Source organism: Alligator mississippiensis, chromosome 3 (assembly GCF_030867095.1).
Source record: "Alligator mississippiensis isolate rAllMis1 chromosome 3, rAllMis1, whole genome shotgun sequence".
NCBI classification, from domain to species: domain Eukaryota; kingdom Metazoa; phylum Chordata; order Crocodylia; family Alligatoridae; genus Alligator; species Alligator mississippiensis.
This window is the reverse complement of record NC_081826.1, coordinates 46,776,262-46,799,446: the sequence shown is the minus strand read 5'-3', so window position 1 is coordinate 46,799,446 and position 23,185 is coordinate 46,776,262. Positions and strand designations below refer to the sequence as shown.

At 38.0% G+C, this 23,185-nt stretch overlaps 1 protein-coding gene and 1 long non-coding RNA gene across 2 annotated transcripts; both read right to left on the bottom strand.

Moving 5' to 3' along the window:
• Positions 1-1,426: 1,426 nt before the first annotated feature.
• On the bottom strand, positions 1,427-22,692 carry CALB1 (calbindin 1). Its single transcript, XM_006266690.4, has 11 exons — positions 22,570-22,692; positions 22,195-22,271; positions 17,719-17,793; positions 11,121-11,204; positions 10,917-10,973; positions 7,866-7,943; positions 4,294-4,349; positions 4,151-4,190; positions 4,017-4,070; positions 3,814-3,885; positions 1,427-3,428 (listed from the first exon to the last, which is right to left on the bottom strand). Exons 1-11 carry the CDS (start codon positions 22,649-22,651, stop codon positions 3,315-3,317), a joined length of 789 nt encoding a protein of 262 aa, XP_006266752.1. The 5' UTR covers positions 22,652-22,692; the 3' UTR covers positions 1,427-3,314.
• On the bottom strand, positions 6,134-7,859 carry LOC109282964 (uncharacterized). The gene is made up of 2 exons (XR_002089984.2): positions 7,315-7,859; positions 6,134-7,190 (listed from the first exon to the last, which is right to left on the bottom strand). It is a non-coding gene; the product is annotated as an uncharacterized LOC109282964 (long non-coding RNA).
• Positions 22,693-23,185: the final 493 nt, after the last annotated feature.

Genomic DNA, 23,185 nt, shown 5'->3' with positions numbered 1-23,185 from the left:
ACTGGTGCCTCCTGGGTCTGGGGGTGCACCTAGGGTCCTCCTGCAGCTGATCACTGAGCTGGGGGAGGATGGGGGGGGGGGTCACCAGTGCACTCGGCAGTGGTCCTAGAAGTGGATTAGAAGTACTTCCAGTCCACTTCCGGGTTCGCCGCTGAGTGTGTGGGCATCCCCCACCCCCCGCCGCAACTCCTGTGGGAAGCTCCATCCACCATAGCATTGCAGCATTCACAAGCCACACCTGGTACTTTGAAGTATGTAGAAAAGACATTTAAAGCTGTGTCTATGGCTGAATTCCATTTCACACTGTCCTCCCCGACCTCCAAAAGGCAACTCTGCATTGTTAGTTTCTGCTTAGGAGAGAATCCAAATGGGTAGAATAGCAAGATATGTTGCAGGCAAGGACTGAGATGTACAAATACACTGCCTGGCATTACTTTGTTAATTACTGTGTTATTTTTCTAAGTAAAAAATGTATACATAACACTCAGGGTTCTTAAGGGTCAAACTTTTTTCCCATGGTACAGTAGGCCATTGATATTTTGCACTTCAAACCATAAAAGCCATTTTAATATGATCTTCCTTCATTTATGTAACTGATATTATGGTGAAGTGTCTACTGTAACAGCATACTTATTAAATTTAAGTACCTGGGATTTTTGCATGTTGTTGTGTAGTGTGTATGTTAGTTCTATTATATTTTATAATATTTTTGATGAATGATGGATAAGTTAAACATTTTACTAATTAAAATATGTCTTTTATATCCCTGTGTTGATTTATTGGCAGAAATGGAATGCAGGTAATCCAGGTGTGAATACTATTTTTGCAGTCTATATTATTTTTCATTATGATCTTTCTCACCTTGCAGCATCCCTCAAAAGAAGCAAATTTGGGATCTAACCGTCACCAGTTCTGATGCCAACAGCACTTCCTGGCATCAGGCTCTAGATTTTGAAGAACTCTTCCTATGAAGAGTAAAGATTATAAACCCTTGATTTAAAAACATTACAGCAATTCAGACTTCTTATATTTGCTATATTTTACACTGTACTGATGTAAAACACACTGTGAAAGAAAGTGCTAAGAGCAATGTATTCTTTTAGTAGAAATTGTACTTGTGATACATATGAACCAGTTCTTATAATCGTATAGATGTTTCAGATCTGCTTGATAGATTCTGTACTGTATTGGAAGATAGCTGATAATAGCAATGGTAGAATTTTCAAGTTTTTGAACAAACCTTTGACTGGTAATGTTTTAATTGTGTTCCAGAAGATAGAGTTATATGATGACTTTTTTCTTTAAAAAAAAAAAAAAACACTCTAAATTTTTGCAAAGTGACTTCACATCACATATATTACAGCACAACATGATTTTTCATCTTTGCTTTTAAGTGTTAAAATAAAGCAAAATCCAATGCTCCAAGTGCAGAGAAGAAACAGAATTTATCATTTATTATGCCTATAGGCAGATAAACTATTTACTCTTCCTTCACTTAAAATACACAATTATATTTTACATTGCATAGAGAAAAGAGGTGAATCAGCAAGTAAAGAATTAGATCATTATGTGTGGCACTGGAATGAAGCTGTTAGAATGACCTATCATGAATCTCATTTATTGTTTCCCCAACCCCACCACCAAGTATCACTTTGCTAACTCCTAACCCCTAATTTACTGTCTCAGGATTGGAGAGCACCCAAGGCACTTAGACACCTACATACCTTTGAGCAGATGGGCACAATTCATATTTAAGGAAATAGGTGCCTAAATATTTGGAAGGATCAGGACCTTACTGTTTGTTTCTAATAAAACTGATTTGTCCCTGGTTGATAACTAAATTACAGGAAATATATTTTAGGACTTGTATCTGTGGTAATAATCTCTAGACCTGGGATTTCTTCTGAAATACCATGTGTTAAGTGGGGACTTTTGGGGTTGACAGATATTAAGACACAGGGATGATTTCTCTCTCACCCCTCTACAAATTGGGAGCAACTCCATTTAAGTCTATGGAAATATGCTGGCATAAAACTTAGCAAAGTAAAAGGAGAAGCAGACCTATGGAGTGCAATTAAAAAAAATACAGGAGCATTTATGTAGCATGTTCCTGTTTGAAAAACAACTGTTCTTCAGAATAACAACATCTAGACCCCACTAGAGTACTGGCTTTGTCAAATAGGTATTTTAAGAAATAGATTGTTTTAGTGGGAAAGGGAGAAAGCTGAGGTTTAATTTAAACTTGAATAATTTTCTAGATTAGATGTTTGTTGTGAGATGCAGGGAGCATCTATTTAAAAAGAGTAATTTTTTTTTTCTATTTCCTGAAAGGAAAAAATCCAGGAAGTAGACTAGACAACAGTAGTCTTAGTATATTAAATTTAATTATAGGTTACACAGACTATGATGTAAAAACAGCAGTTACTAGAATAATTATAACCTGCAAAATGTGAAAATAGTTTAGAAATTGGATTATCATATTCTCTGGCACAGCAATTTTCATGAAAGTTACACTTACGTTATGCTATTCTTTTTATGCTAACTGTACTGTCTTCAGATTAACCAGGCTTCCAAAACAGATTAAAGGCCTCTATTTTTTAGTATCTATGAACCATGTTTAAATGCATCGATTGTTAAACAACGCAATAGAAAACATTTCATTTTTTGAAAACTTCAGTGCTGGTAGTGGTAGCTATTTCACATGTCAGCTGCTTTTACATGTTATGACTATATATGTCATGAGTTCGCGATAAGAAGCCTTTAACTGCTAAAATGCAGACAGCATAGATCTGCAAGGTCTGACTGTTGAAAATATTTCTCAACAGTTGGTAAGTCTTCACATTCAAACGACTCTGGTTACCTTTCCTACTTCAAAACAGTATTTCTTCATTTTCCATTTAAAAAACCTGTATTTAGTCATACAATGAGAAAGAGATCTTTAGCATTTACTTAACATAGATCCTGGTAATGTTGCAGGTGTCAAAGGATATGAAGAACAAAATGGTCTCAGCAGATTTTTAATTTTTCTTTCAGCCATGTTTACCAAAGCAAAAAATTGTTTTTTTAGTTTGTTATTGAATATACAGACTAGCCCAAACATAGACATTCTCTTTATCAATCTTATATAGTTACAAAAACTGTACATTACAAACAGTATAGAAACAAACTGAAAGGAATGTGCCACACATCCTGGCTAATTATCTATATGCAGTTTAAATTTACAGATATAAAAGAAAGTACAGCCTACTCCTTTAGAGTGCACAGTTATTGTGTAGATACAGTTATATCACTAGTTAAGTGGAGGGGATAAGTCACTAATTTTCCTCAGCACAGAGGATAAGAGCAAGTTCTGTTCGGTACAGCTTTCCTCCATCAGACAAGGCCATGATGTTTTTCTTGTATGTTGAAATGTTGTTGATATCTAAGTCCTAGTTTAAAAATGAAACAAAACAAAATGCTTAATAATCCAATGTAGTTACCAACATGAATATGTAAGTTGCCAGTGATACAAAATAAATAGGAAAATATTGTTTGGTGTCAGCCTGTCCAACAGAACTGTATAGAAATTAAGTATATAACTTTTATATATGCACAGTAGAGTGCTGACAACTTGTACTCAAAGATGCTTCATAATATTATCTGCTGTATGACAGTTCACTTAATTAAGGATTTACATTGCTATTACTTCTACAAAAGTTTAACTGTACCAGACGCCATCATGGTTTTAGTAGCTCTCTTTATTGGATTATACATTTAAAATCTTCTTGGAATCCGAATTTAAACTAATTGCTAAGAGAAAACTTCTAGAGTTACCTTTTTGTTCTTTTCACACAGATCTTTCAGTAATGCATCTAGTTCATTCTCATCTATGAATCCACTGCCATCCTGAAAAATAGGCATTTGTACCATTGACTTAGCAGTAATTGTAACTATTTTAGCTATACACCTATTTTTTCCTTATTTAGGAAATGATTCTCAATTAACATATAGGACTTAGAGACTTTCTGATGACTTACTTGATCATACAACTCAAAGGCTTTATTGAACTCTTTGCCAGACATTTTGACACCCTAAACATCAAAAAAGGCAAGAATTAGAAGAACAGCACATAATGTTAAACATTCAAACTGCAGAATGTAAGGCTACATACCTGAAATTTTATAAGAAAATTTTCCTGTACTGGGAGTAACCTATTGGGGGGGAGGGAGGGGTGTAGAAAAAACAGAGTTCAAACAGTTGTTGATTATTTCCATATTGGTACAGACTATTTATATGGAAAAGTCATAAGTATACCTTGCCATTTCAGTGAGTTCCAGCTTTCCATCATTGTTTGCATCAAACATCCTGAGCTGAAAGTATATGATATATATTTTTATGAATATTAAAACGCAGCAAAAAAGCTATTTCTATGAGAAATTCAGAACCAATGGGATAATATTAAGTAAATAAAATAATGGAAATAAATTCCATAAACTATCTATTTGTTCTCAGGTATGCTGTTGTGAAAGCCTATAAGCTTTCAAAAAAGGAAATCAATAACAAATCTTTATATAATGAAGTCCTATTATGGAACTGTTTGGGCAGCTTTGTTTAATCATTGTGTCAAAATGTTCTCTCAATCCAACTCCACACATCAATGAACTTTTCACATTAGAGATGGACAGGGAAGGAAACCTCTCCAAGATGGAGTGAGATCCACTAAGTATTTTAAAGTCAAAATTGGCACTCCTGTAAGCTAACATATCAACTGTCTACCACCAAACGAATTTTAGGAAAGGGTTTCTTACGTTATTTTTTAAAATATTAAGTAAAGGAAAGGAATGGTTCCATTTTTGTCCTTGCAATTATATAGTTCACTTGTTCAGTAGGAAATAGGTATGCAGTCACAGCATAACACTGAATTTGACTGTCATTACATTATTTGCTGCCTGATAGTTTTGTGTGTCCAACAGTGCCAAAGGATTTCAAAGACCCAGAAATAGTCTTGTCTGCAATTCAGAGGAGCTACTCCAGATTACTGGGTAACTGATGTCAGAGTTTAGCCCTTCCCAAATGACACACATACCATGGATGTGATTTCCTACTACCTCTACCAAATTTGTAGATTAAGATTCAGTGCCATACAGGTGATAATAATCCAGCAGCATAGGCTTTTTTTCAGCTGAGGTAATTTTTTTATCGTGAGTCACAATTTGAAATTAGTATGTATATTTCCCCATATATTTAAGTTTTGATATAATAGAAATTCATATAGCAATGTGATACTACAGAAATATATTATTTCAAACTATTTTCAGGATCCTATTGTATTAAAAACTGGTTTGCCACCTAAAATGTAATAATAAGTGTGTCATAGAAATAAAAAATAGGGACACTTCAAGTTTCTGGCTAACGTTTTAGGAGGCATAAGCAACTTAAAATTATTTATAAGTGGTTTGAGGTATTACACTTGTCTGTCTTGTGCCAGTTTTTATAGATATACAGTTGCATTTTCATATTTTCAAATGCTATCTCCCTTCACGTTGTGTGGAGAGAGGAAAACTGACCATACAAAGTGTTGGTAGATATATAGCTGAAAACAAACAGTCCCCAGCCTCTTTCAGTAATTGTACATGTGCAATAATTGAGGAGGCATGTGGGGGAAAATGTGTGTAATTCCTTAAACTGATTGGGTGAGAAAAGACTCAACTTTGTTCAAAAGCACGCTAGGAATACAGTGGTAGTCCCCCCCAAAATGCTTGTATACCAGTTTCCTATTAATCCTCCCCTCCCTTTTATTCCCAGCATGCCTTTCTGGGGCAGAGGGTTTTAAGTTAGGAAGAACTTCTTCACAATTAGAGTGGCCAGGGTCTGGAATGGGCTCCCAAGGGAGGTGGTACTCTCCACTGCCCTGGGGGTCTTCAAGAGGAGGTTGGATATCCATCTAGCTGGGGTCATCTAGACCCAGCACTCTTTCCTGCCTATGCAGGGGGTCGGGCTCGATGATCTATTGAGGTCCCTTCCGACCCTAACATCTATAAGTTTGGCAGAGGCAAGCAGTTGCTGTCCTAAAGGAGCCGTGTTATATCCAGTTGCTTGTTAGTTGCTTCCACCTTTCTCTTGCTAGTCAGTACTTTTAATCTCTGTTATGCTGTTTTGATTAGTTTTTCCTTTCTTATTTATAAGCTATTTCTTTTATCAGTGTTCATTTTGTCATTGCTTCTTTCAACCTGTGAAACCCAAAATGGAGAACACATTATGGGGTGAAGAGTCATTTGAGATGTCATATTTGTTTTTCTAACACATGTAATATATTATTTCTGGCACATGTATAATATTTTCATGTACATAGCTTACATTATTAATATTGAATCATTGGTTCTTTGTCAGGAAAGACAGAAATCTGTGGCTTAATTAACCTCCTACATAATTGGGGTTAGCTTGAGAAATGTTTGTCTTACTGCCAGTCTGAAAAATTAACACTCTAAAATTCCTTCATCATTAAACTTAGTTGACAAACCAGATGTCCATCTTAAACTTGCCATACTCAAGACAAGGACTTTATTTCCTTCTTGCTGGAACACACAAATCCTTGTGACTACATCACGGAACCATCAATAGCTCTTTAGGCCTGGACAAACTTAAGGATGGGACTGGTCAGGGCTTTGACAGTGCTAGTCTTATCCTCCCTGCCCTACTACCTGCGACCCTTCCCCATATGGAGAAGCAGAATAGGGTGGGAAGTGTAGAACTGACAAGAAACCTCTAAGACTAACCAGTATGTAATTTGCTCTACAGTGATTTTCAGTGTTTAATGGATGCATGATAGAATTTACATTTTTTACTTTATTTTTATTACCTCATTTCCTTATGTCTGATATTAAGTCACATGGAAACACAAAGCAGAAGTAGTGCTTCTCATGTACAATTATACTGCTTATAGGTCACTTGTAAATTGCACTGTAAAGTGCTCGTGAGGCACAACTTGTGTATGCGTATTGCTTTACTCACCACAATCAAATCAGTAATATGCAGCACCCATTTAACAATACAACAATACCAGTAACACTGTGTTACAATTTAAGAGAAAAAACAGAAACTGTGGATGCGTAGAATATAGTTAGCTAAGTTGAAATTTGCCTTAGAAGGATTACAGTGTTGTAGCCATGGTGGTCCAGAAAATGTATGAGTCAAGGGCTTTTTTGAGATACCTGAGAAGGGAAAAATTTGCAGAAAACCTTGTCAAACTTTTCTCCCAACCATACAGTTACTCTAAAAGATCCCCCCACCACCACAAACACCCCCCTCTGTTGCCTTAGAGCAGGGGTGGCCAACCTGCGGGTCCAGGGCCACATGTGGCTCTTCAGAAGTTAATATGCATCTCCTTGAATCTTTGTACAAGCACACGGTGATCAGCTTCCAAACCTGCTTTAGAGGCTAGACTTACAAAATGTGCTGTGGAATTTTTCATAACAAGGGTCAAAACCTTGGTTTTACATCTTGTATGAAAGGAAAGCATCTTCAATGCAAAATCCTTACACCTTTCTGGTTCATTGGTCTTTGGCATAATACTGTGCATGCATGCTTATACACACACACCACCTACTTATTACCAAGGACACTAGAATTTCTTCCAGCTTTCCTATCTGCATATTTGTTTTTCCAATACAGCAAAATTTACAGGTCACAGCTTAAAATTATCATAGGTACAGAATTTCTTGCTATACAACATTTGGCTGTGGGCTGTAAGATTTGATGTCCAATTTGAAATGACAGAAACCTAAAATTATTTTAATTTGAGTCAATGGGAAGAGTCAGCAGATGAAGATAAGCACTGTTTTAAGTCAATCAATCTTTTTGGATGAAATATCTGTGAATAATCTTACCATTATTTCTGTGTATTCTGTTAGCTTGGCATCATCAATCTGCTTATTTGCTTTCTGTAGTAAGTCTTTCAAAAAATTCTGTTAAATAATAGAACAAGCAGGTAAATATTTGCAAACATGCTAGATGGTTACAGGTCAGTTATCTGTTTTGTTTAATACAATTTCAGTCTAGAAAGAAGTTGGGAGATGCTACTTTTCACTAGTAAATTTTAAACTAGTAGTAATGTAAAAATAGGTATGCAAATGAGTAGTAATTTACACATTTAATATATCTAATAGCAACATTTGTTTTAACAAATCCAAGTATGCTGCCCTACTTTATTTTGAAAAAGAAACCTATAGCACTTTATGCTTTATATGTCATTTACTATACAGAAGTCTGCAAAAAATGATTTGGCATTTAACTCCTCAGCTTTAACATTAAACTACATTAATTAACCTTGAGACCTCTTAGAATACTTTGAGTCCTAGTCACAGCCTGCAACACAAAAATAGTTTTACAGGAAAGGTCAATGATTAATCAACTTTACTCCCCGCCCACGGCAGTGACCAGAACCTGATGCTTCAGGTGAAGGTGAACCTGTCTTGCTCCTTCATGCTCTGGTATACTAAATTCACTTAGTCAATTCTGCAAAGCTTTTTTTAGAGAGACTGGCATGGTTTCTTCCTGACCTTCAAAAACAGCCTCTTTTACTCTCAAGACTAAAGTTTGTTTTCCCCACTGATTGGCTTGAACTATTGTCCTAGATTTGTGATATTTAAAAATTTTAATTTACTTTGCAAGGAGTCTGTCAGACTTGAGAATTGTCTGTGCTTATCAGCTTTTGATGAGGAGCACACTACTTTTTAACCTCTATGTCATTTGTTAGAATAATGCTGCCTTTTCATAGCTTTTAAGACAGATTTTTTTTCTTAGGAGCCATCTCTGCTCCTATTCCTGTACATGTAACATCCTTGAACTTGGGCCGAGAATGCTCCAATATCACCATCATGCTCTGCATTTTCTCATTCAGGATTCTCTAAACCTAGTTAATATACAGAAACCACCACAGAAATGCTGCAAACAGATTTCATGGAAATATTTTGGATCTTCTATTCTTTTAAAACAAGTTAGAACTGATTTATATATAAAATATACTTCCCTGAATGATGGAAGGTAAGGGGGGGTGGCACCTTGTAGATTAACTGGTTCAGAGAGGTATAAGCTTTTGTAGGAAACAGTCTGTTTTGTCAGATGCTAGGAGTGAATTGGCAAAAAAAGAGAGACAGAGGGACAGGGGCAGGGAGAGGGGATGCTACTAAGAGATAATAAGTGGTTTGATTAGATCAACTGATTTCTTATATGAACATGGCAGTTAATACCAGGATTTCTTCCACTATAGCAATACATGTCAAGAGAAATAGTTTACTGATTACTAGTTTAAGGGAAAACCGGCTATAACAAATAGTTCTGAAAGGATTAAAATAATCCAGATTCTCACTGGAAGATAAGATCTGCTCAGCACAGCAGAGCAGGGGGCTGTCAGGGACACAGTTAAGCTTCCCCAGATCTCTAGGTCCTTCTTCATCAGCCCAGCATTTAGTAGCAGCCATAAATGATACAAATGGGAGGGTGAGTTTAAGGGTCTGCTGGAGTGCAACATATACCAGCTATGGCTCCAACCAGACACCTCTCTTTTGACATGTAATTTCTGAGCTGGAACAGACATCTGCCCACCAAGTCTATAGGATGTGGCTTTCCAGCTATGAACTTCATCATGAGGCAGAATCTTTAGTAGAGTTGTTACAGATATTTTGTATTACCAAAATAGCTTGAGAGTGGATTGGAGAAAGGAGGTAATTTGACTACACAGATTAATAAAATAAGTGCTGCTTTTTAAAAGCACTTTTTAAAGATTTCAGGCAATTTAGCACTTTTGAATGCTTTTGGTCACTGTGCAAGCACTTCTGGTTTGGTATTCTGTATATGGCCAAGGTGGTTCATTGCAATCAATAGTAAGCACAAATAAATTATCCTAGAACTTTTTACTTCAAAGGGAACTATACCAACTTATTAAAATTGAGGCTTAGTTCCACAGCCTCGACTGTGAAAATGAAATTTTATTCTGACAAAGTGGCAATCTTTTACTTAGACCTGCCTTCCATGTATATGCTGATTGCAGCACTGTTGGTTTTTACTTCCATGAGCTGTGTGGCTCTGCAAAGTCAACAGATCAAACTGGATTCTGTTCTTCCATGTATACCAGCAGAACTGAGTACAGTAGAACCTAAATCATTCATATTTGATTGGTCCATAACCCACTTAATTTGCAGCAGGTTGCTAAATTAAGGATGAGTTGCTTGCTGCAGCTTTACTTCAAAGGCTGCTGCTTCTTAACTCAGCTGGAGCACAGAAGCAGTCCTAGCCAGCTGATCAGAGAATCAGCACCCTTTGAAATAAAAGGCAAGGCCAGCTGGGGCACCTCACTGTTTTTTGCAGCTCCTCAAATTAATTGACACACCCTTATCTTTGCAGTGGGCTTAGGATCCTAACTCTGCAAAATATCTCGATTCTATTGCACTAAGTTCCTAACAGTTTCACACATGCAAAGCAAACATGAGCAGTAAGACTGCTGTTGTATGGGAGAGGATCTAGCATGGAACAAACAAGGATGTTGTACGGATGCTAGTGTGAGCAGAATTTGGTATGCAGCATATGAGGTCCTTCAGGGAATCTAACTTAGTTCTCAGAAACCTAGCTAAATTTGTAGGGCAGGTAGTTTAAAATAGTTTGCCTTCTAAAGTGGACACATGGTAGCAGGAAATTACTCAAGACACAAAAAAGGACCTGCATTAAATGCCATTTTTAGAATTGCTGATCAGACTGAATTTGCACTTTATCATTTGTCTGTGATAGAAACATCAATTAGTGATATCATTTTCTACTTGGGTTTCACATTTCAACAGCCATTGAAGTTTGAAGAAACAGGTAGTGATATCAGTATTGGAGTTAAATATATATATACACACACCCTTCCAATTACTGTAAAATACATACGCTCATCACTTTACCTTTAGTTCCTCAGTGTCAATAAAGCCACTGTGGTCAGTGTCATACTTTCGCCATGTCTGCAGTCATAAAATGAAAGATAGGTTTTAGAAACATTAGACTGAAAAGGACCCTCTAAGCCTCTGCAAGTTGCATGCAACCTTCTAATACCTTTTAAAACAGCTACACTAGGATGCTGTTATGAAAGGCAAATTAGCATACAGTACCTGCATGAAATCTTCACTTGACTTTAGTTGCTGGCACCTAAAGAACAACAGGAAGTTTTCTTCTGTTGGTAATATCTGAGCAAGCTGCAACAAAGTTAAAGCAAGTTTTAAAGTTAATGTAAAACAGCAACCATTTCTTAAACAATAGATGGTGTTCTTCTCTTGGACTCTAAAAGGAGTTATGAATTGCTTTCACATCCTATGGTTTGACAGATTAATTGTATTATAAACTCACACCGGGTATCTCATTTGGGCCTGGGAGACCTCTAAGATATAATCATTACATCATGTCACTGTCCAGGCAAGATTTGAATTGCATCCTCTTACTCCCAGCTTTGGGCAGCTAGTTAACTTTGTTTTAAATACTTCCAGTGAAACCATTAAGAAAATTACTCCTGGCTCCTGTAATCTCTGGTTCAAGTCATTCTGGTTGTTGCTCATCTGCTGCATATGTAGTATTCCTGCAAAACCCAGTTCTTATGGATTGTTCCTTTTTTTTTTCCAATGTATTGAGTTATGTGCTTTGGTAGGGGTCCTCTCACCAACTTACAAAACAGGCTTGTCTGTCCCTTTCTCAGCATATAAATTTGACAAATGGTGCATATTCCTGATCAGTTCTTTCCATCTTCTTCTGATAGCCAGCAATATATGATCTGACAGACAGCCAAGGTGCTGCTTTTCATTTGTAGAAGTGCACCCACACATTAGAGCAAGGACCATGCCTCCAAGTAGCCCTTGGTGTCTCGCCTTGCCTCTGGCCAGGTTCCTCAGGAGCAGAAAGACCAGCAGATCAGAGAGGAAGGACTGAGCCAGCAGTGCTAAAGCTGAGCCAGGCAAAGTAAAGGAAAAGACTCACAATGTAGGTAAAAGCTTAATTGTAAAAGCTTAATTGGGCAAAAAAAGTGGAATGGGAAAACAAACAGGGGAAGAAAGTTATTAGGGTGAATTGAGTATAAAATGCAGAGAATTATGAGGTATATTGAGAGCAAGGTGAAGGAAAACTACAGAGCTGTGATTACTGAGTAAAGGCAAACTCTAAAGGGGACAATACAATGGAGAAAGTGAAGGTGCAGAGGAATCAATGAGGAAGGGAGAAGAGAAGAAGGAGCAGTAGTGTAGCTGAGGGAGAGTAACTGGCAGTAGTCCTGGATGCTGCCTTTCCATATGTCTGCAAACATAGCTTCTGTTGTAGCTGGCTGCACTGCTACTGGCCACAGAGCAGTCAGCATTGCCCTATATGCTGTTGCTGTCCAGGGCACTCAGAGAATATGTACAGTAGAGAAATGGGAATTGATTGGCATTAATCAGTCCCAATCCTGAGCCCTTCAGATACAACAGCATGGTAGGGGATCTCCCATCACTTCATGCCCAAAGCTCTGCCCCTGCAAGATAAGCGTCAACCTACACTTTCACAAAAAATAAAAATGAAGCCAGTTTCATGTTGTACTGTTTTAATCTGATGTTCTGGTGATGACTACTGACTTATCTCCACATGAAACCCAATGTTGGAAAAAAAAAAAAGATGATGATTTTAAAATGTTCAATACTTAATTCATTGGGTTTTTCTCTCCTCATACTAAACAAAACAAAAACCCCCAAATAATTTTTAAAAAAAATTAAAAACATGTTCAAAAGATTTTTTGACCAAAAAATGTTTTTGTTTGAAGAAGTAGATCATCTCTCTTTAAAAAGGTAAGGAGAAGGAATTGAAAAGAAGAAAAAGATTTTAAAAGCTGAGTAGAGAAGGAGGAAAATACCACTTAAATTCATCCTTTTGTAAAGAGCAGATGTAACAAACTCCTCATAGCAGCAAAGTCATTTTAGATTTCAGATTCAAAATGCTGAGCTTTTCTATGTTCATCTCTTATGCTTTCCCCTATATTAATTCACCCAATTCATTGCAGTATTACTGTCTAATTATAGGTCCTTGCTTGGGCTTTATTGCTGGATTCCAAGGGAACTCTTAGCTGCCTTCAGTTCCTGTCCCACATTCCATAGGCACGTTTTACCAGATTTCAAAGAGATGGAAATAAACCATCTGCATTTCCAAAATTATCATCGCAAGAAATCAGTCATATTTGCCAGGACACTTATAATACTTGCAACAATGCAGAAGCTGATTATAGACTATCAAGCATATCAAAGAGAATTCTGAGTGTTTTTGCTAAATTGTTAAATACTAAGCCTAATTGATAGAAAGTGAGGTGTATCTGTTTCAAGTCAGAAATTCCATTCCGTGCTAGGAGCAAATGGAGTATGTGTGTGCATGTGTGTAGATTGTGTGGTATATTTCTCTGGCATTGGCATGTGGGGAAAAATTAAGACAGCTAGAATTTCCTGCTCCTTCCCGACTAGATCCCTCTTCATCTTTCCCAATGGAGGGATTGGGATGCCAAGGGTAAATCACCTTTTCCACTCACCTAGCTGATGTTGATGGACTGATTTTTTACTTTGGGCAGAAGTGTGTATAGATACAAACAAAACAATTTCAGAGCTTTAAATATTCACTTACAAGGATATAAAACATTCTTCCTCCAGTCACTGTCAAAAACATCAGTTTATACAGAATACCACCTTCAGCAATACTGTATAATCACTGGCTATTTCTAAATATGGAAATTACAGGAATGGTGGCCTAAACTAAGGTTACTAAAGCCAAATTTAGGTATCTAACTGACCTAATTTTTTTAAGCCCTGAGCACCCTGGAGCTTGTGTTGACAAACTGGACTTCATCTAACGCAAGTCAGCAGGAGTTGTTGCATACTTGTCAATTTTGAAAAAATTAGGCCACTTATTTGGGTGTCTAAAATAGGTTCCTGTATCCCTATTTAGACATACATGTTTGAAAAAAAAATCTTAATTTAAATCACAAATTCCAGATCTTCATTATTGTTGCTTATATTCTGGCTAAGTCTTAAGGTCAGTAAGAATTGCGTCTCCTGATTTCATTGGAAAGTAGTTTGTCCCCTTAAACTATAGGGACAAATCACAGTTTTGCAATCACAAGTTCTTTAATGTGTACAGCTAGTTGGAAACGTGCTGCTGCTGTAACTTCTACATTGTGACTTACTGTTAGCTACAGTTAATTGCTAATGACTTTGGAAAAAACAGAGTGGAAAATAGTAACTTTCCAAAGAATGACTAACTAGCAGCACCAAATCAGATTTACTGCATGCAATACATTACTACAACAAGGAAAATATTCTTTGAAGGTATGGTCTCATTCACACAGTTGTGTAACTTCCGCACAAACCTGAGAGAGACACATACAGTATTGCTATATCTAGATTTACTTTTCATGGATAGTTGAATACCTTTCTCATTTGATAATTTCATATTAATTTGCATCTGCTTAGATTTTAGACAAAAGTAAAATTTTCCCGGTTTACTTCTCTAACTCTTGTTAGCATTGAGAGTCGGTACAACTAGGAGAGGAGGAGCTTGATTCTTTTGACTCCTGTGTGAATCAGCAGTGATTAAGTTCCATCTGGAGGATCTTTATATTACTGAAAGTTGTACAGCCCAGCAAACACATACCTATCTTGCATGTTTGACAGCACTTAGCTGTTTAGCTTGTAATGTGAAGCAAGTTTAACTGAGTCACTGAGAGTGAGTAAATGTAGAAGACTTGTGGCAATTCTAGAGCTCCTGCTTCTAAAGCATCTACAGTTTTGAAGTACAGGAGTTAATAAGGGTGTCTAAATAGAAATGTGGAATTCTACAAACGCTCCCTTGCAATAGCAAACTCTGGGCACAACCACAGTTTTGTAAATTTTCCTGTAAGCCCCTACCACTTTAGCAGATAATCTGGCTACTATTTCTGCATTATGATTAACAGAGCATATTTGGAAGGATGGTTCCACTGAATGTGGCTTGACTCCTCTACATCTGATTGTAGGGTTATTAAAGATAGAAGGTAGAATTTTGATTACTAGCTGGAAAAGAAGCTAGAGTATTTAAAACTGAACACTATGACCAGTGTGCTACAGTTTTCTATAAATCATTACCTAAGTGGATTTCACTTCCTGGTATTGAGCCCTACTGTAAATCCTGTAATGAGTTGTGAGGAGGAGAAAGGAAAGCACTTTCAGTATAGTAACTAATTATTTTCCAATGTAGGACTAAGCTTTCAAAGCATTTGAATATGGAATACCTACAAACCCTGAGATTTAAAAACTGTTTTTCAAGATTTACATTCCAGTAAAGGCATCAGCGTGAACAAACACAGCAAAAAAAAAAAAAGTCTCTTTTTTTTGGAGGAAAGGAAGCAATACATTTAACTTGTGGGAACTGGTTAAAAGCTAGAGAACACACCACAATAATGTACTCCTAAACTCCGAATCTACACTTTAAGGCTTTACTTAACTTGGGTGGCAGGACTGAAAATGTGCTGTTTTATTGACAGTCTTTATCCATGGTCTCCTCTTTATCCATTTCAACAACTTTTTAAAGAATAACTAATAATCAGGATACATTTACAGCACTTGCAGGGTCTGTGGTGCTATCATGTCTGTGCTTTGCACTTATTAACACAATAAAACAGAGTTTTTTATTGAAAACATGTTTTTTAGCTACACTTGAGGAGGAAATATCTGAATAAGGATGAAAGTGAGCTGAATTCATTGTGGAAGCACAGGTATTTTAAATTAGAAGCCAAATTAGGGTTAAAAGATCTAATTAATCATATACATTATTATATCATCATCATCATCAACATATTATAATATTTTGTGCATGCAGCACCTTTTAGCTGAGATATCATAGCACTCTACAGACAAATTCAGTTTCACAGTGATACAGAAATGCAGCTTAAGCAGTCCTTTATCTCCTGAGTTAGAAACGTAGTGCTGAGGATGTCTGGCTAAGTGCTACATTTCTTGAAAACCCACGGACATCAGTGGACAGTGGGAGTGCTTAGCATTTAATTACAGATACTAAGGCATGACATGATGAGGCCTGTTTTCCAGCTTTACTGAGCCAGTACAAAAACTTAGAACAACTTGGGAAAAACACCTCAAAGTTTCCTTGTTTAACAGGTAGCTTCATAGTGCCTTTCACGAGCAGTCTGCGTACTCCTCATGCGGCAGCCTGCTATTATTATCTGTACTAAAAAATGGTAGTTATTTGAATGACAATTTAAAAATGTGCCTGTTCAATTTCATTCAGCCATAGACTAATTATAATAACTGTAGAGAAATAGCAGCATGCTGTTTTCCCTATTTGCAAAATTCACAAATAACTGTGACCATGAATAAGTTGTCTTTTGAAAAATCAGGATGCTTTTCTAATTAAATGTGGCAAGAAATTAGCAAATGGGGTTGATAAATGAACATTTGTTCATTTATCTAGGAACATTTTTATTAAACGATATAAATATTTTAGCAAGCATATTGAAGCTTTGTATTGAAATTATACATTGGCATAAAAAAGGGACTAAACCTCAAAGTGGCCCTGTATGGGTAGTGGATATTTTGAGTTTATCTCATTTATTACCTTTAGTTGTACATTCTGTTTAGTACCACATTTTAAAATGCCTGTAATTTAAAAGTAAATCATGACAAATATTGTAGTCATAGTTGGTTTCCAAGGAGGTCTCTATATACTGTCCCAGGACATTTGTCTGATCATAAAGTCAGAAACTTCACTGTGTTAAATCTGATTTTACCTAAGTCAATGACATAACCCCTCATTCAGTAAGTTGTGGATCTGGTCCTAAAATAGTGATTCTGAAGCTGAGACCATAGATACCTTGTTGATTTGCACAATTAGAAACTAAGAACTAGACAGAAGGGTTTGGAAAGGGAAGTGACTTCATGAGAATCCATTTCGTAAAATGTGGCCCACATGCTAAAAAAGCTGTGAACCATACAGACCTAGGGCAGAGCAGCAGCTGGATCTAGCCTTTTGCAAAGGGGACAAACAAGACATGTTTTCTATGTTACATGTCTAGCCATATTTGAGTTCAGTACAGGAAGTCGTAAGTAATCCAAAGCCCTCATTTACTGGATCATAGCCATTGTCAAATCTATTCAGAATGTCAACAAATTTTAGCCTTTATTACCCATCCTTGCTATATATATGTTATTTAGAAATAGCCTTATGTAAAATGATTACAAAGGGCGGGGAGGGGGGAGAAACTGGACACTTAGCCAAGTTACACACCATTGTTTTATACCTGTTATAGGAGTTTGGGATTGAATGCCCATTTCAAGTCAAATTTAGACTGCAAACATTATTCTGTATGTCAGCACAGTGATCTGTTCTGCAGCCGGAATTTCCTGAAAACATGCAGACTTTATTTATATCACAGGAAAACTAAAATGCTGGTTTTCTAATTTTTTTTTATTAACTTAAACCTGTAAAGTGTAATGAGGTGTAGTAAAATGTTTCAGAAGGAGAAAGGAATATTTTGATTTTCTTTGTCACAATGAGAAAACACTAAGATCCTAAATTGGGAGAAGGAATATTCTGTTATAGCAAATCATGACAATACAGTTACTTGCAGATTATGTTCAAGTCATGCCATACTATACTATTCTAAGAGCATTCTGGACAAACACGCAAATCAATCATCATAAAATAAGGAAACTACCTTACCTCTACTATTCCTATTTTTCCATCGACATTTCCCCCATACTGGTCCACAAAAGCTTTCATTTCAGATGTTAATTCCTAGAAGTTTACAACAATGGAATTATTATTTGAGACAGATGTGCTAAGTACTTCAATATAAATGAATTATTGCCATATAACTTTCATATAAACAACCTATGATGATTTTTCCAGTTTTACTGAAACAGAGTAGTGTTTTCTCCCTGTATAATTTCACTGTGATGAATATGACTGCTTGAGAAGATACTACAAAAACCAATGAATAACAGAATACAACCTTCATAATTTCTATTTTATTTTAGAAAATGAAAACATTTCATTATAAATCTAAATATGCTGAAGCATGGGCCCAACTCTCTGTTGATAGGAAAAAACTGAATAGGTTTTTTTAGTTAATAGTTAATAGTTTTTTTATTCAGTTTTAATTTTTAAATGAACAATTTTAATAGTAAGTCTTTCATAGTGGAGAAAATGTTAACGTGTCTGATACTACATATTTGCTTTTCACATCTTTCTACATTCCATTTCAATTATGTCCTTATCCTCTTTTGACCTGTCTCCTAACTGATCTCCCAATTAAGTCAGTTTTTGGTTGCCTATTTTTTCATGATGTCATAAAAGCAGAACTAGAACTTTACTGCTAGAACAGATGTTAAGAATGATGATCTGTGGGGGAGAAAATCCTTTCAAACATGTTAGAAAAATCCTGAATAACAGATTAAATTCACAGGGCCAAAACAGTAATTGCTAATTGCATGAACATTTGTTCTTACCACATATTTGTCCAAAATGATGGCTTCTTTTTAAAGTGTGGCAGTAAGGTATGAGCTTCATATGAAGAACTAAACTTGTTTCAGAATTTCTTACTACAACCCCCCCCTCCACATTTAAGGAGTCCCTTTGACTTCATTGGAAAACCTCCAAGAGCCCATGCTAATGAATCCTGGCCAGGAACTATGGTTTGAAGATGACCTTGTCCTGAAGGTCCTTACTTAGGTGAATCTCCAATCAGGGACACAGGGAATGTTGAATGAGTAAGTTCCAGTGGATTGTAGCCCAAATCCATATTAGTAGAGACTGATAAAATGCAAGATTTTATAAAAAAGCAGACAATAGCCCAGTATCCTTTCCCCTTCAAAGTCATCGGTTTTAGGTTAGTAATTTGCAGTGTTTTTAATTAAAATGTAATTGTTAATCCTTTGCACTTCAATGTCACCTTTTCTCCAAAGATCCCAACGTATTTACTGAGCAGGTAAAGCTCAAACTTTAAAGTCTGGCTATCAACATTCTAATAAGTCCTGGGTAAAGATTTTAATAAATGGTATTATTCTTTATTTCTCATACTATCCACAACATGCCAGACACTGCACAATTATAAAAGGAGATATGGTCACTTCTTATAGTCTGAAAAATGCAATGTCCTTCATTTAAAATTATTCAGGATTTTTTCTTGCTTTTATCTGCAAATCAATTGCATATTGTTTGTGAATAAGTTATCTATCAAAAAAGCCTGAGTTTCTCCCTTTGACATTGTATGTTTACCTGATTCAGGGGTTTTGTGACTACGGTAAGCGTTCAGAATGTGCCTTACAATCCTAGGACGGATGGCACTAAGTAAACATAGGTACTATTGCACCTTCAAACAGTAAGGCGGCTGATATCTCTGAGGTAGAGTTATCATTTATTCTTATTTTACATGTGGGACAATTGAGGAACTGATGTATAGCTTGCATAAAGTCATTCCATGAATCAGGGGCAGGTCTGAGAAACCCTGCTTTAACTACTACGCCACACATTTGTCAACTCTCAAGAGAAAGAGTAAGATGACAGAAGATGCTCATGTTGACCAAAGAAGTTAATGCATATACATTGTTATACTTATAAATTTATATCTTGAAAAGCGATGTATTCTAGCATTTGTGAAAGCAGATTGTGGCAACTCCATATTTCACATAAGTAGTAAAAATACAAAATGTTACCACAGAAAACTGTCAGTGTAAATTCCTTCTGGTCGTACTACTAGATAGTGATGACAGGAATCAAGTTGCATGTTACTCTTCTTGACAAGTAGGAGTGGCAAAAGAATGGACTTTTCAATGCACGTTTGATTAATAAAGGAATTACATAAGTATTAGGGTGACAAAATAATTAGAGCAGTTCAGAAGCTGAGAAAAGTACAGAGAGAAGTTAAGCCATCCTGTTCAAAGACTGAATCACTGGGACTCTTTTAACTCATGTGACATGACTGATATAAAAACCAACTATGAAGAATGCATAATTGAATAGTCCAGCAATACTGAGCATGAGAAATTACCTGAAATTCAGAAGTTAATGATGGCAGAGAAGTTTTTGGGGCTAAGAACAGGACAGCCACAAAAATTACATAAGACATCCATTAGCTTCTCATTATGTCCTTTCTGGCAAAGGACAAGAAAATAAAAGCTACTCAAGTAGTATCCAGTGAAACAAGATGTGAACTGGTGAGATGCTTGTTTGGTAAATGAGCCTCCAAATCCAAGAATTGGCTTAGATTTGAATTATGGCACATGTCCATAATTAAAAAAAAAAAAAAAAGACTTCAGGGATCAAGATATCAAGCATCTATGGATCCAGTAAGAGTACTGAAGTTCAGTTTGCTGGCACAGTAGATTGGTCCTTTCAGCAGAATATTCCAGAAATAGGCTCATACCAGAGCAATGACAAAAGTGAAATTAATTAAGCACCTAAGCACTTTCAAAATATAACCACTGTAAAGGCAGAGTCTATAAAAAGCTATAAATGATAAAGTGGGTGGCAGACAAGAATAACCCTACAGGGATCTTCTATATTACTTTATGAGCACTCTAATTTTTAAGTAGGAGACATATGACACAAATTACTTCTGGAGAAAAATGAAGATGGTTTTTAAATGAAGTAGATCATCCTGATTTAAGATCTCTAAATCTTCATCCATTGAATACTATGTTAGGACTGTTAGTAAGAGTACTGTTCACATTAAAAATATATGCCAAATACATGTTCCTCAATACAGTCTCAAATTATCTACTTTCAAATGTGCACACTTACTGACCCCACTTTACGTTAAAGGTATTTAGTTTTAGTGAAAAAAAATAAAAACAGCATGTTTTGTGGTAATTTATTCTCTTCTTCGGCCAAGAAAAAAGATCACAGAGAACTTTCTGTTAGGCAATGCAATTACATCATTTCCAATATTATGAGATCTTTTAAGATGAGACTTATATGTTTAGAAGTAGGTGGGTTCACAGTGAGAGTTTTATAAAAATGGATTAGCTGATATCAAGATTGCTCATAATTTTATATGTAGTATTACAGATGACATTTTTTTCAAGTGTACACTTAACTCATAAAGCTAAATAGGAAGCTGGTACTTGCCACAGAACAAATAAAAATATGCATATTTGTTTTGAGCATTTAACTACTAAGAACCAAGCAGGCAAGAATTCTATGATTCAAAAACTAACATTAATTTCTCAGTCCTATCTCCCCTCCTTCATGCAGGGCAGTTAATAGGTGTAATTTAAATTTCCTGTGTCTTTAAAAGCATTTTTTGGATAGTGGATTGATTTCAGAGGGTGTGTAAACTGTAGTTTGATCCTAAATGATCTATTCCATAAAACTGATTATTTTAAAGTTATTTATTCAGGAAGCAAGTGCCCCAACATATTTAGTTTGTGTCATTGTACAGAGGCATTTTGTTTTCTCTCTTCCCCAAATTTTAAAATGCAGTGAATATGCAGGATCTTGCCTCACCCTAAAAATCTCTTAAGATATTGTTGAAGCCCCAGTTATTGAGGTTTCTTACTACAATATGCATCACACGCGTTGCACTGATTTAACACATGAACGTTTGCTCAGGGGCTCCTTCGTTCCTTCCACTTTAGGCCACCACAATTTAAATGCCCGGTTTCCTCTTTTAGAAGAACCGGGAAGCCACAAATACCTCGTTAGGGTTAATCTGCAGCTCTGTTTATTGACCACCAAGGGGCAGAGATGCATTTCATCCCATGCTTCCTCTTCAAGGAGGAGTTGAAAATGAGTCCGGCTGACTTGGGAGTTGAAAATAGATGGATGGGGCATTAGGTCATGCCAGGGGACGAGTCCAGGGTAAAATATATAGTGATATAAAGCGCGTAATTTTGTAGACTCTCAACATTGAGAGATGTTGGGGTGGGGGGGAGGAGTCTAGTGGGTCACTAGATCCCCCCCCCTTTGCCAGGGGGATCCAAGTGCCCCCTTCCCTAGGATGTCCCCCTTCCCAGGGTGACGATATTTATTCCCCTTGGCGCGTGCAGCTGTCTACACAACACCCTGTTTCCCTTCATCTCTGCGGGGGGAACAAGGCGGGGAGATCCAGGCGCACAGATGAGATCCCCTCCCGCTCCCACGGCAGAAGTTTGCTCAAGCAAAGACGGACTAAAGCAGAAGGAAACCGAGACCTACCAGCCCTGCCTTCTTCCGCGCCTGCTGCAGCTCCTGGATGAAGGTCTGCAGCTCCTTGCCGTCCATGTACCCATTGCCTGCAACAGAGAGAGGTCGGCGGCTGGCAGCGAGCCCCGGCCCGCGACAGCCCCCCAGCACCCGCCTCCCTCCCCCAGCAAGGGCCGGGCCCGCCCGGGGAGCTCCCAGCTCCGGCTGGAGGCGCCCAACTCGCGTCCGCCCCGAGGGCGCCGGGGCCGGGGCCGGGGCCGCAGCTCCGCGGTCGCTGCCCAAAGTTGCGGCTGGAGCGAGGGGGCGGCCGCGGCCGGGGCCGGGGCTTGGCAGTGGGCTCCCGAGTGGGGCCGGGGCCGGGGCCGGGGCAGGAGGGCGGAGAGTCACCGTCAGAGTCGTAGTGGCGCCAGATCTCGAAGCACTGCGAGGCGGAGATCTCGGCTGCCTGCAGGTGAGCCTCTGCGGCCATGGCTGGGCTGGCGGTGCTGTCCGCGGTGCTGACTCTGCGCCGGGCTCGGGCTCCCTTTTATCAGCCCGAGCCCGCCCGCGCCACTCCCCGCGCCTGCCTCCCGCCCTCTCCTCGGCTTGACCCTCCCCGCTCGTCCGCCTCGCCCAGCCCAGCCCAGCCCAGCCCTGCGCCCCTGCCTCTCCGCCTGCCCGGGCCCGGGGGCAGCTGGAAAGCTGCAGCTGCTGCTGACACGTGGAAAAGGGAGCCCTGCCTCAGCTCTCCCCACCCTCCTCTATGCGGGGCTGGAGGAGGAGGTGGAGGTGAAGCTGCCTCACACGCATGGCCAGGCGGCCAGGGCAGGGAGGGCTTGGGGGTGCACTTGGTTCCTGAGGTTCGTTCACCCCCGCTTGGTGTCTAAGAGCTTGTCTGGGAGCCACAGAGCCTGAGGCATGGGGTAGCATGTGGGGGGAGTGACTTGTCAACAAGGAGCGCCCTTCAGGAGGCCTCAGGGCCCTGTACTTGGCCAGGATGGAGGCTCTGGCTGGGAAGGTGCCC